Source organism: Miscanthus floridulus, chromosome 4 (genome assembly GCF_019320115.1).
Source record: "Miscanthus floridulus cultivar M001 chromosome 4, ASM1932011v1, whole genome shotgun sequence".
Classification (NCBI taxonomy): domain Eukaryota; kingdom Viridiplantae; phylum Streptophyta; class Magnoliopsida; order Poales; family Poaceae; genus Miscanthus; species Miscanthus floridulus.
Genome location: NC_089583.1, coordinates 3,888,076 through 3,901,501, shown reverse-complemented (window position 1 = coordinate 3,901,501; position 13,426 = coordinate 3,888,076). Strand labels below are relative to the sequence as shown.

The 13,426-nt window shown below is 46.8% G+C and overlaps 1 protein-coding gene and 1 pseudogene across 4 annotated transcripts; both read left to right on the top strand.

Annotated features, from left to right (window-relative positions):
* The first annotated feature begins 667 nt into the window (after positions 1-667).
* LOC136547916 (uncharacterized) lies at positions 668-2,219 on the top strand (annotated as a pseudogene).
* Positions 2,220-5,709: 3,490 nt separating this feature from the next.
* Positions 5,710-9,020, top strand: LOC136550818 (uncharacterized). Of its 4 annotated transcripts, none has more exons than XM_066542406.1 (3): positions 5,710-5,876; positions 6,677-6,890; positions 6,998-9,020. In XM_066542406.1, the coding sequence occupies exon 3, from the start codon at positions 7,031-7,033 to the stop codon at positions 8,591-8,593; it is 1,563 nt and encodes a 520-aa protein (XP_066398503.1). In that variant the 5' UTR covers positions 5,710-5,876; positions 6,677-6,890; positions 6,998-7,030; the 3' UTR covers positions 8,594-9,020. The 4 variants fall into 4 exon arrangements, with proteins under 4 accessions (XP_066398503.1, XP_066398505.1, XP_066398504.1 ...); XM_066542408.1 differs by having other exon boundaries at positions 5,710-6,890; positions 6,998-7,324; positions 7,655-9,020; XM_066542407.1 differs by lacking the exon at positions 6,677-6,890.
* The last annotated feature ends 4,406 nt before the right edge of the window (positions 9,021-13,426 follow it).

The following is a 13,426-nucleotide window of genomic DNA, read 5'->3' as shown; positions in this document are numbered from 1 at the left end:
GTAGTCCGTTGGACCGAATTTACACAGCGTCAAGAATTTTGGGGGAACATGTGAGAAATAAGAGAAAATGCTTGTGAGTTAAATCAGTCAACGGTCAACAGACTAGCGTGGAATGGATAATGAACTGACAAAGACTCGTATATTGGCTTCATCTACCAGAAATTGCCAGTGACAAGCAGGCATGACTTTTTCCAAGCTCCTTGTCTACTGTCGTGTGGACCAAATATTTTCGGGCTGAATTTCACCATCTTTTCCTGTCCATCTTTGTAACCTGTCCAATTGGGATTTTCCACGAAACTTCAATGCAACTCTTCCTCTTATAAATGCCTGTGCCCTATTGTATTCAATCATGGAACTAATTAGCTAGAGATTCTCATTGTTGACGAAGACATCTTGACAAAATTTTAGGGCACAGAGACCATCATCCACACAACATCTCTGTCTTCTCTTTAAGTTCTCATCTAACCACACGATGTCATTTTTCCCTCAAGACATATATATACACAGGATAGCTGTCCACCATTCACGTCCACACAATTTAATCAAAGGTAGCGTCTTACTCCCATTAAGCTAACTTATTTCCTGTGATCCAAAGTTCTCTCAATCGATACTGTTATTTGTTAAATATCCTGAGCAGGGAAGGGATATTGCAGATGCTCAAATCCTGATGGCGAAGATTGTCGGTTCTGCGGTTGTTCAGGAGTCAGTAAGCCAAATTGTATCTAGTCTGCTTCAAAAATATGAAGAGAAACACAACTCAAATGCATTCAGAAACCTTGATTGGCTAGAGATGGCACACATTAGGCTGGAGGCTATTCTTCAGACATCTGATAAGTGGGATATCACTGATACATCCTTGTTGCGTTGGCGTAAGAAGCTTAAGTCTGTTGCTCAAGAGTGCGATGAAACACTGCACAGATGCAGGCAGAGAATCCTAGAAGATGAACACATAGAAAAGGAAGTAGGTAATTTCTCCCTTCCTAAGCGGGTTGTGGATGCTACCAGGTCCTTCGTTTCTTCTATCTTAAAACCCCGACAACGACGACTTGAATAGTTCCATTGTTCAAAGATTTGAATGGTTTGCTGATGGTGCTAGCGAGTTTCTGAGATTACAAGAACTTGGTGGCATGCCCTGGTGTCACATGCCCTTTGACCCTCTTATCAGGCACCTTCTTGCTGGCAAGATACTAAAGCATAGAATCATTAGGGCAAACAAATGCCTTTTGTTTCTACTGTTGGCGCCATTTATTAGTGCAGAGCATGGAATAGAAGGTAGGCTTTTCTTCGTGCAGAAAGATCGTAATGTGCCGGATGACGACTTTTTCTTTACTGTAATGCTACAGCTTTCGGAGAGTACAGACATAGTCAGGGTTGCAATTCAGTGCTTACAGCTGTTTGCCCCTCTTTTCGTGTCTACGGTTGAAAATATTAGGAAAAGCCTTATGGAACTACCTACTCAAGAGTCAAGACTTCTCGTGGGTACCATATGTTGATTCACACCAAAAAAAAATATTGGGACAATGTTGACAGATTTGGCCGTCAATGGTTTCGCCCAAACCCATCATGTTGCAAGCAGCGTGATAAGCACAACCTTTGTCATAGTAGCAAGCTAGACAAGTCATCTGGATTACCATATGTTTCTCTAGAAACAGTTATTCATGTAGGTCTGTGGTGCCAAGTCTCATTCTCAGAGTCCGACAAACAGGGGGCGTCACTTGCTGGATGTAAGTTCTCTACATGATCATCCATATCAGAGAGCTGGAGTCCTCTTTGCACCACATGGCTCTTCAGAAGACATGTTGCTTGTGGATAAGTTTCCTGCAATAGCAGCAACCAACAGTGAGGAGCATCATAGTTTGCATACTGTCTTTACCTTGGGACAACTTGAGGAGATCATGCTGCCAAAAGCAATAGATTACTTCTGCCGGAATGAGGAAGCGACAGTCTACCAAATGCTTTGGAGGTCTAGGCATGGCACTGCATACATTCAGGTTGAAAGAGCAAGCATCTTCATGCCAAGCACACGGCAAACGTTTCATGGAGCTAAGAGAAGGAAGCTGTTGCAAGGACTGGATGAGGAGTTGGAGTGCCTGACTTACTGGGTCTCTCGCTTCCTTGACTTATGGACTTCTCATGCATCCATCCAACTGGAAGGCTCGATCATGGACTGGTATCAGGAAGTAAAGGAAAAACACAAGCAGCACATCACTGCCACCTAAAATTCTTGATCAGATATATCTACCATGGATCGATCAGCAAACATTGAAGAAATAAAAGAATGGAGTGTTCCATGAAAGGATCAAAGGGTGCATTTACTGTTCATGACCAAGAACAGATATGTCAAAAGAACAGAGTACGCATATTTTCAGATCTCGAATTTGGGACAGATGCTTCGACTACAGGGTCGAAGACTCAACACAGAAGCAGAGCTACCGCACGGAGGAATTTTTGTGTTACTCACCACACTAGTGACTTGCGTATAATATTAATATAATGTTGGTCTTAGTTGAGAACTCTGTTCTGAATTAGGAATGTATGTGTGCATTCGGTATCGTGGTGTTTATTAATCGCCATTTGGATCTTATTGTGGACGTTCCATGATTATATTATTATCCATCTAATTGCATCGTACAAAGAAATGAAAGATGCAACTGCACTGCAAATGTCGTTTTTGTGTGTAATCACATAGTACCATTACCTAATACAGTCGAGGAACTAAACTTTAAAATTTTATATGTTTAATTATTAGCTGTTCTGTATTATTGAATCCAGCACATTTTACATTTTCTCGAGTGATTTGCAGGAGCACGACACAACCATTTAAGGAGAGAAAATGTTTGGTTACATATAAGAGCAACTCCAGCAGGACCCCTACTTGAACAGAGCCCTGGCAAAAAAAAAACATGCTCCAGCAGAGCCCCTACTAAGGCCCCGAAATTTAGTTGTGCACCCAAATCCTCACCTCATACCCCATTCCTGTTGGGTCAAACACCCCCCCCCCCCCCCCATCCTGTGATTCCTCCCCGCGCCCGTACAGAAACCGCACGGCCTCACTCCACCGCATGGCGCGCTCCCCGTCGGTGCACTGCTGGCCTGCTCCACCGCGCGAGCCTGCTCTGTCGGTGCGTTGCTATGCCGCACTAGCCGCTGCAACGCCGGCACGCTGCACTTCGACGAGGCCCCTCCTGGCGAGATCTCCGGCGGAGCCAGGACGATGCGCGGCCTCAGCCCCGTCCCCTCCGGCGAGCCTCCCTCCCCTCCGGCGTGCCCCCTCCCCTGCTCGACGCCCGCCCGCCTCTCCCCTGCTCGCACCCGGCAGCGCCCTCCCATCTCTCTCTTCTCTGGCTGTGCGGCGGCAAGCTCCAGCGTCTCCCTCTCTCCTCCGACGGTCGCAGCCTCGATGCCTCGGCCATGCGCTTCTCCCCGTGCCTGTGTGTGGATCCATGGAGGAGAGGGGGAGAAAGGTTTGACCCAATGATGAGTGGGTCCCTCATATCATTGCCTACTGATTTGGATTTGGGGGCCTTTTGTTTGGGGGTGTTGTAGGAGTAGAAGCAAAATTTTGGGCCAACAAAAGAAGGGGCAGCACCAAATCAGAAAATAGGGGCCCTGATTTGGGTGCTACTGTTGGAGTTGCTCTCAGATATAAAAACACACAAAGCACTGGAAGAGGAGTAGCACTAGTCTCATTGGGTCCATGGATGACCAAAAACTACTCTCCTCGGCACCCTCTCCTCTTTGCCAGCCCAAAGACCTAAGGTGGCGAGTTAGACGTACATTCAACGGACTTGCTAGCGCCTAAACGTTCGATCTAGGGCGCTAGCATCGGATGGTGCCTGCGCAGCAAGTGAGCGAGCGCCCCCAGCAACGTCGGGCTTGCAAGCGAGTGCCCTAGCAGCGGACCCGTGGTGCCCCGGACGTCGCTCACACCACCAGACCGCGCGCATCCCATGTGCAACATCCCGATCTACTTTTGAAACATTCAGATACGCTTGCAACATACAAAAGAAGACAAATGAAACATGCTTCTAAAACACTTGCAAAAACATCTGAAAACACACTTAAAAATCATTGTAAACATACGTTACATCTAGATAAAACACTTGCAACATAAGTGTGAAGCATATGCAACATCCAAATAAACACACTTGCAACATATGGGCGAAAAATATATGAAACATTGGGAACAAATGCTTGCAACATATGTGTACAACCATGATAACATATGCAACATTTCGATCTACTTTTACAGCATCCGTATGAAACATACATATGAAACAACTAAAACACTTGAAATATAGGCTTGCAACATGTCCGAAAGACGCCTGAAACACTTGAAACACAGCGTCGCCGGCGGCCACGGCCTACCTGGTGGGGAACTGCGGTGGCATAGGCCTCCCCTTCCTGCCGACGGCGCGAGGTGGATGGAGGCGCAGGCGCAGGTGCAGGTGCACGCCTCCCCTAACTCCACTTCTGCGACGGGCAAGGTGGATGGGGGTGCGGCGCGGGCGCGCGGAGCAGCGTGGGAAGGGCTGGGTGCGGCGTTGCCACGCTGGAGAAGGTGGCGGCAAGCGGCACCTGCGATGGAGAAGGTGAGCGGCACTTTTTTTGGAGAAGCCGTGAAGCACTGGAGCGCGTGGAGCGGAGTGGGGCAAGTGGCATCCGGGTGGACGGATGCCCACTTTCCAACATTACCATACTTTCAAAGATTCCTCTATTCCTTTCCTTCCAAATGTTCCAAGCCGTGCCCAATGATATTCTGACGTAAAACTATCAAGTCCATATTCTCAGGTTGCCTTGCAAAATAAATAGAATTTGGATGTGATAAGTGAAAGCCCACGCTACTACTAAGCAGGAAACTAAGAGTGTTCCTACACATACAACCATTTGACAGTAACTTGAGTACTAGCTAAGAATAAATGGTAAGACACGCCTTGAAAGCTTTTGAAGTATGACATGGTGGGACGCTAGGGCAAGCGTAGAATGCTAAAAACTGTAGGCCTCGCCCATGGTAGCTAGACACTCGCCTAGTCACCTATAATAGGAAAAAAAGTCATTCTGACCTCCTTTAACTATTGTTGTGATTCAATATAATTTCTTGAATTAGAAAAACCAAATGTTCTGGATCCTTCAATTATGACACCACATCTGCCATGAGGGAGGTAAATTAGACTACGTTGATAGTTCGGAGCTCAAATAGACTTTGCCAAAAGTGTTATAAAAATAAATCTTGAAAAAACTACCCAACAACTTAAAAAAAATATGAATTCAGTTTTAACCTAAACGCTAAAGACTATTTAAACGGGCAAAATGGTTATTTAAACAGGTTAAACAGCCGACTAAACGGAAATTGTGTACCAATGCATAGCATTTAACGGTGTAAACAGGCTAAGCAGCCGATTAACAAAATCGATGCACCACTGTATAGCATTAATTGAACGATGTTTACACAGGCTAAATGACTGTTTAGGAGAACTGTGTATATGTAATTTAAAATCCCAAAATCTGCTCTAATCTTAGAAAAATTACTTTACCTGAAAAATATGAAACCAGTTTCAGAATTTTTTTTTCCATACCATAATGACACGTTGGGCCGTTGGAGCAACCGATGAAGGCTCAAGACTCTGGGCCCGGCGGCCCGGCCCATGCCACCACCACACTTCGCCTAGTCGCCTGGAACAGGAAGAAATGCAGGCAGGCAGACTCTCTCAACCTGGGCCGCACGGCCATGGCGGTACACGCTGGGGCGGAGCGGAGAACGGCGGTCGGAGAGGAGAGAGACGGCACCATGGAGGAGGAGCGCGAGCCGCGAGGGACCGGAGATGGCGGCCGGGGCGCTCCCAGTCCCACCTCACGCAACTGCACTCCAGCTCCAGGTACGCGCGATTTGCTCCCCACCTCACGGGGCAGCCTCCTCTGCCTGCTGCTCTGCTTTGGGAAACCAGAGTGCTTCTAGCTGGGGTCTGTGCCCTGGGACAGACACGGCGGCTGGCTACATGGTGCTTCAATCTTGTACCTCTAGATCTGGACATCTGGCTATGTGGGAGTCGGATCAATCGGTAGTATAATAGTATGTTCTTATCTTATGTAATTTACTATTAGAATAAGATATATACAGATAGTTCCTTTTTCTTTTTCTTTTCTTTTTTGTCGTGTACTACACTTTCATGCATCCAACACTGTCAATTTGCACTGACAGTAGTCTGTTTTAACCAACTTCCATGGCATCAATCAATCAAGCAATCAAGCAAATGAGGGGAGACATGGAAAAATGTTGTCAGTTAATCAGAGATCAGTGAACCAGTGCGTAAGAAATATGAATTTACAGAGACTTGAATGTTGGCTTCATCTACTAGAAACCTCCACTGCTAACCAAAACTCGTAAAAAGAAGTTCCAAGCTCATTGTCCACTGCTAACCAAGACACCTAAAAAGAAATTCCAAGTTGCGTATGGTTTAATAAGTATCTGCGATCATGGGCGTCTGCGATGCCATGGCCTTCTTAAAATATTCTCAAGTTGAATTCCAATTTCTTTCCCTGCCGTTGGTTATCGCACCAACCTTCATTCTTTGATTTTCCACACATGACACAGCTTTGAACGGACCTGACCTACTTTTCTCTACTCGGTGCCTATTATATATACAAGTTATATATCCAAATGTGTAACCACGTGCAGGCTCTCACTGTTAACTTTTGAGGGACTGGCCTACCGTTTTTCCCCTGCAGAGACCAATTATTGGACTTGCCTAGCTCTTTTTGCCCTTCAAAGTCTCTGATATATATCACTGAATTCTCTTCAAGTTCTCATCTTGCCTCATTCTATGATTTGGACTCGAGATATCTATGCATGAAAATTGAAAAGGATAGCTGTCGATGTGATTCAGTCCAAGGTAGGTTCCTACAGTTGCTCAGTTGCTAAGCTAAATCTTTGCTTCTGATCCAAAGTTCATATGTTTAGTTTCTCATGTGTGCTGTTATATGTTGACTTTTTATGAAGAGGCGAAGGGATACTACAGATCCTTGAATCCTGATGGCTGAGATTGTCAGCTCTGCACTTGTCCATGAGACAGTCAGCCAACTCCTATCCAATCTGGTTCAGAAATATGAGGAGAAGGAGGAATCGAGCGTGAAGAGAAACCTGGAGAGGCTGGAGATGGCACACATCAGGCTGGAGGCTGCTGTTGAGACGTCAGAGAAATGGCAGATCACTGATGCATCCTTGTTGCGTTGGCGTGGGAAGCTGAAGCGTGCTGCTCAGGAGTGTGATGACACGCTGCATAAATGCAAGCAGAGGATTCTCGAAGACGAACATACAGAGAAGGAGGTGAGAAACTCCTCATTTCCTGTACGTATAGCGCATACTACCAAGTCGTTTGTTTTCTCCATCTTTAGCCCCGGCAAAGACGAGTCGAGCAGTTCTGCTGTTCAAAGATTTGAGTGGTTTGCGGATGGTGCTAGCGAGTTTCTCAGATTACTAGAGCTCGGTGGCAGGCCACGCTACCACATGCCCTTTAACCCTCTTGTTAGGCATCTTCTGAATGGCAAGAAACTACAACACATAATCATTCAGGCAAACAAGCGTCCTTTGTTTCTACAGTTGGTGCCCTATATTAATGCAGGGTATGGAATAGGGGCTAAATTCATCTTTATGCAGACAGATGGTAATGCATCGGAGGATGACTTCTTCTTTTCTTTGATGCTACAACTTTCAGAGAGTACCGATATAGTAGGGATGGCAATTGAGTGCCTACAGCTGTATGCTCCTCTTTTCAATTTCAAGTCTGCAGTTGAAACGGTTAGGAATAAACTTCTGCAGCTACCTACAGAAGATTTCTTATGGCTGCCAGATATTGATACACATCACAAAGAACATTGGGATATTCTTCACAGGTTTGGCACTGATTGGTTTCGCCCAAACCCACTATGTTGCAAGCAGCATGATCAGCACAAGCTCTGTCATGGTAGTAGAAAGTCAAAGATGTTAAGATCACCAGATGTTTTTCTGGAACCAGTTATTGAAGTACATCTGCAGTGCCATGTCTCAATCTTGGACTGCAACCAACGTAGGTCCTTGATGTCTGAAACCAAAAATTGTCTACAAGATTCTCCATATCTGAAAGTTGGACTTCTATTTACCCCCCATGGATGTTTAGAAGACATCCTACTTGTGGATAGAACTCCCGCAATACCGGCAATCTACAGCGAGGAGCAGCATTTCTTGCATACAGACTTCACCTTGGGGCAACTGGAAGAGACCATGCTGCCAAAGGCAATAGATTACTTTTGCAAGAATGATGAAGCGGCAGTCTACCAAATGCTTTGGAAATTAAAACATGGCGCTGCATATATTCAGGTTGAGAAGGCAAGCATGAGCACACAGAGAACAAGCATGAGAACTTTTCAGGGACCTTGCAAAGGAAATATGTTGCAATGGCATGATCAGGAGATAGGGAGACAAACATGTGCCATCTTTCAATTCCTCAACCTGTGGGTTGCACATGCGCCTGTCCAACTGCAAGGCACGATTGTGGACTGGATTCAGAAAGAAAAAGAAGAACAGTTAGCACCTCTGCAGCTACATCAGAAATTCTAAATCATGTAACATGCATGGACAAGGGATGAGGAACACAAGACTGGAAATAGGATGCTCAAGGGAACAAATCAAATATTTGGAGTTGCTATTCATAGCGGAGCAAAAATATGCAGAAAACATGAATGCTCCAAGTACAGAGGCACGAGGAGCAAAGCCATAGCATGCAGATCGCAAACTTACATATCAACAGTCTTTGTTCTGCTAGTCTGACAGCTAGAAGTACCGTATGTTGAGCATATAACTGTTTTTTAGTTTCTTATTGTGGTATCGCATGTTTCTCTCCAGCTGATCTTATGCTGACATGGTTTTACCATCATATATCAACTGTAATGTATTTTTTATGCTGTATAGTTAATTTCTATGTGAATTTTAAGAGGATGGTTATGGGCCATGACCTGTTACGTTCCTTTTCAGAGAATTATAAAGATAATGCTCTTTTGCTACTTCATGCACTCCTCTCGGTTTTGTTCTAACTCATTGGTGTAATGCTCTGTCTACCCCATGTTGTAAACTCTGACACTGTATAAATTATGAGTGGTGACTTGCATTGCCTCCCCCATGTCCTAAACTCTGACACTCTGTAAATTGTGAGTGGTGACTTGCATTGCCTCTCCAGTCTCCAGTGAGGGCAATATACTCAGGTGGGGAATCCTTTTACCCTTGTTGACTCCGTAAAAAAAATGTCTCACTCATGACTGATAATTGCATCTGCAAACTTTATTTGACTGGAGTTTCTCCATTTGATAGTCCTCTGTGCCTGATGATTTCAGAAAGCATACGAAACTACAGCCCCCGTGCATGGTTTGGGTCTGATACTTTTGACTTCTGTTTTCTTTTGCACCTGCTGTTTGACTGTTCTCCATGGGCATGCCCGTTGTTTTCAGCTAAAAAATGCGGAGAACCGCAGCACTGCAGTGGTCTAGTCTCCAAAACTGCAGGCGTTTCCTCTCCACCAAATGCACGTGCTCTGCTGACCACCCAGGCGAAGAGGACGAAGACCGAACTATGAGGCATGTGCAGGGAATTCTGGAAGCTTGTCCCTTGGACTTGTTCTCAGGGTATTGCCATGAAGCACCCAGTGTCATTCCGTGCGAATTTTTTACATTTTGGCTCTTTTTTTTTTAAAGTTTATCACAAATAGACCCTTAGTGGAAAGAATTCAGAAAATAGACTCTTCGCTCGGCGCCAGCGTCTCGGCGCCATCTTGGCCACGGTGAAATGCCTACCAGGGGGCTCGGCGCCGGTCACTCCGGCGCTGCGCCGAGCCTCTATTACCTGGGCCATGTTTAGATTGCAAAAAATTTCAACCCGATGAATAGTAGCGTTTTCGTCTTATTTGGTAAATATTGTCCAATCGTAGACCAACTAAGCTTAAAAGATTCATCTCGTGATTTCGAACTAAACTGTGCAATTAGTTATTTTTTTACCTACATTTAATGCTCTATGCAAATGGTTAAAAATTGATGTGATGGAAAGAGAGTGAAAAAACTTAGAATTTGAAGGTGATCTAAACAAGGCCCTGTTGGCAACAACGCGCACGCATATGGCAGCATTCATCTCCTCGGTAGTGCCACGCACTGTGCGTCTCCATTACACCGCTAGGCGCATGCATGCAGTACCACCATCACCAGTCGCTTCCATGCCACCCGGCAGCTGGCTGCGGTGCGGCTTCAAAGCGTGCGGCCAAGTGAAAATTTCTCGCCTTTTTCAACGCCTGTCCCTCTGTGCGTGGGCGCTCGTCGACGTCAGGGGAGGGTCAGGGTGAGGCCCCGCCTGACACTGCGGCGCAAGCTATACAATGTACTTTATTGGCTACACACCTGGTAAGATATGGAGACTCTGCGCTAGCGCTTTCCACGAGCACCTGCTTGGGGGCAAGTAGGCTCTTATCGGGGAGGGGATGTCAGCACCTGTACCACTACATCAGCAACCCAGGAGGATAACGGGAACGATGACAGCTAGCCTGATGTTCACGGCGACATTCAAGCCGAGCATGGGCCGCGTCGAGGAGGGCGTGACCGCAGGCCCAACATACGAGTCCATGGGCCAGAGTGGAAGTGACCGACCATCACCTGGCGAGAGTGCCGTGTCATCTCAGTATATGTAATCGGAGAGAGAGAGGGGGAGGCTGGAAAAAGAAGATGAACAACTTGTAAAACAAGCACTCCGCTGCTATTCGATTCAGAACTCAACCTTCCCCAATTCTGTGCTTGTTCTTCCTCAAATTCTTACCGGATTGATTGCCAATCCCCTACTCCTACCACTCTGCTTACATCTGGTATCAGCTTCCTTCGATCCCTTCTTCGATTTCTTCCGCCATCCTCTGTCCTATCTTCGATTCGTCGATAGCTTACAAACGCCTTGGGTCATAGAGATCGAATCGATTCCCCTCGATCCCGATTTCTGTAATTCCCGGGCACGTGAGCAATCCATTTCGATTACCAGCGCTGGATCGTCTGCCACCACCGTTGCCACCGCCGCCGCCCCTGCATCCTCACTACACGCGCTTCGCTCGTAGTCGTGGTGCCATGAACCCAGACTCCAAGCTCCTGTTGGACAAGATGCATCGTCTCTTCAACGAGCAGAAGACCCAGATCGAGGACCTATTCGCTGAGGCGGATCGGAAGCTAGACTCGCGCTTCATCGACAGCAGCCGCCTCCTAGAGAAGCGGTTCACCGACGTCGACGAATCCGTCACCAAGCGCCTCGCGGATGTCGATGACTCCCTCAACAAACGCCAGACCGAGGTCGATGACTCCCTCAACAAGCGCCTCACCGACTCCGACCTCTCCTGGGAACGCCGCATCACCGACTCCGAGCTGCGCCAGACCAACCTCATCGCTGAAGCTGAACGCGTCAGGATGATCTCATCTCCGGTGTCATGAAGATCGTGGGCGCCCTGGAGAGCTGGCGCTAGGACTCCAAAGCTGCTATGGATGATCTCAAGCTGAAGGTGGACAAACTCACAAAATATTGGGATCGAGCATTCCTCGACAACGCTATGGCGTCGATAGGGTTGATCTCCCAACCACCTTCGGCGTTGGAGCAGACTGCCGTGCGTTCATCTGCGGATCTCACGGCTACTCGGCCCAGTGGGCACCACGTCGAAACGACTCCACGAGCGAATGGTATTGGGGAGAATTCTTCCCAATCCCATTCCCCGGCCAATGGTATGCATTCAGAGCCCAAACCTGAGGTTTCACTATTTCGTGGAGAAGCTTATGATGTTCATACTCGTAACCATCCTCCTGATCCTAGCCCACCCAATCTCAGCAAACTACCCAAGCAAAATTTTCCCATCTATGAGGGGGAGACTACTCATCTATGGATATCTCAGGCCGAGCATTACTTCGACATGTATGAAGTACCTTCGCGCTAGTGGGTCAAAATTTCTCGCATGAACTTTCGTGGAGTAGCCGATCGCTGGATCGAGTCCATTACCCAACCAGATCATCTACCCTGGCCTGATTTTTACAAAATGCTCCACGATCGCTTTGGCCGTGATCAGCGTGACAAGCTTGTGCACCAAATGTTCCATATAAGCCAAATTTCCACTGTCACTGACTATGTCGATCGCTTTTCATCCCTCTTTGATTAGCTTAAAGCCTATCAACCCAATCCTGACATGCATTACTTCACCACTCATTTTGTGGATGGGTTACGGGATGATATCAAGATGGTTGCTACATTGCAGCATCCTTCTACTCTCGATACTACTTACTCGATGGCTCCATTGCAGGAGGAAGTGGCGGCTTCGACTCCAAAGACTGACACCACCAGGATGGGGTTCAGACCATAGCACAAACCGGCGCTAGCACAGCCACGGCTACCCGGTGCTGACAAGGTGATGGGTGACAAGGCTCCTACCAAGGGCCAAGATGACAAGCTTTCAACACTTCGGGCCTACCGCCGTGCTCGGGGTCTCTGTGAAGTCTGCGCCGAGAAATGGGTGAGAGGACACAAATGTGTTGCTACTATTTCACTGCAAGCAATGCAAGAAGTTTGGGATTTCTTCAATATTGAGCCAGTCTCTGAAGATACTGATGAACCTGATGAGCAGTTACTTCTGGCCCTGTCACATGATGCTCGCATGGGATCCCATGGCCAACGCACTATTTAGTTTCACGGCACTGTTCATGGGCTTTCTGTTGTCGTGTTGATTGATTCTGGGGGTTCTTCGTCATTTCTGGCTGCTTCCCTTGCTGATCAGTTGCCTCAGCTGGCTTGGGTTCCTATGAAAGCTTTAGTGAAAATTGCTAATGGATAGATTTTGAGCTACACATCTGCTATTCTGGACTATCAGTTTTCTTTGGTTGGACTCTTACGACCAAAGATTCTTCGGTTGGACTCTTATGACCTAGGTATGAACTGGCTCGAGCGATACAGCCCAATGGAAATTCACTGGAAGGCTAAATGGATCTCTATACCTTGTGATGGTACTCAGTTGGTGCTTCATGGGCTTTCCGCCACATCTACAACTGACATGGTTTTCCAATTGCTTTGAGTTAAGATGCAGTCCAATTCAGTTCGGTCAGATGTACTTCCATCAGACATTCAACATATTCTGGATGCTTTTTCACAAGTATTCATGGTGCCTGATAGCTTAACACCCAAGCGCGCATGTGACCATGCTATACCGCTAATCAGTGGTGCTACACCTGTCAATATTCGAGCCTGTCGATACCCACCCCAACTGAAGGACGAAATTGACACACAAGTTCAGAGTATGCTAGCTCAAGGCTTAATCCAACCCAGCTCTTCACTGTTTTCTTCACCCGTGATGCTTGTCAGGAAGAAGGACGGTTCATGGCGCTTCTATGTTGACTATCGTTA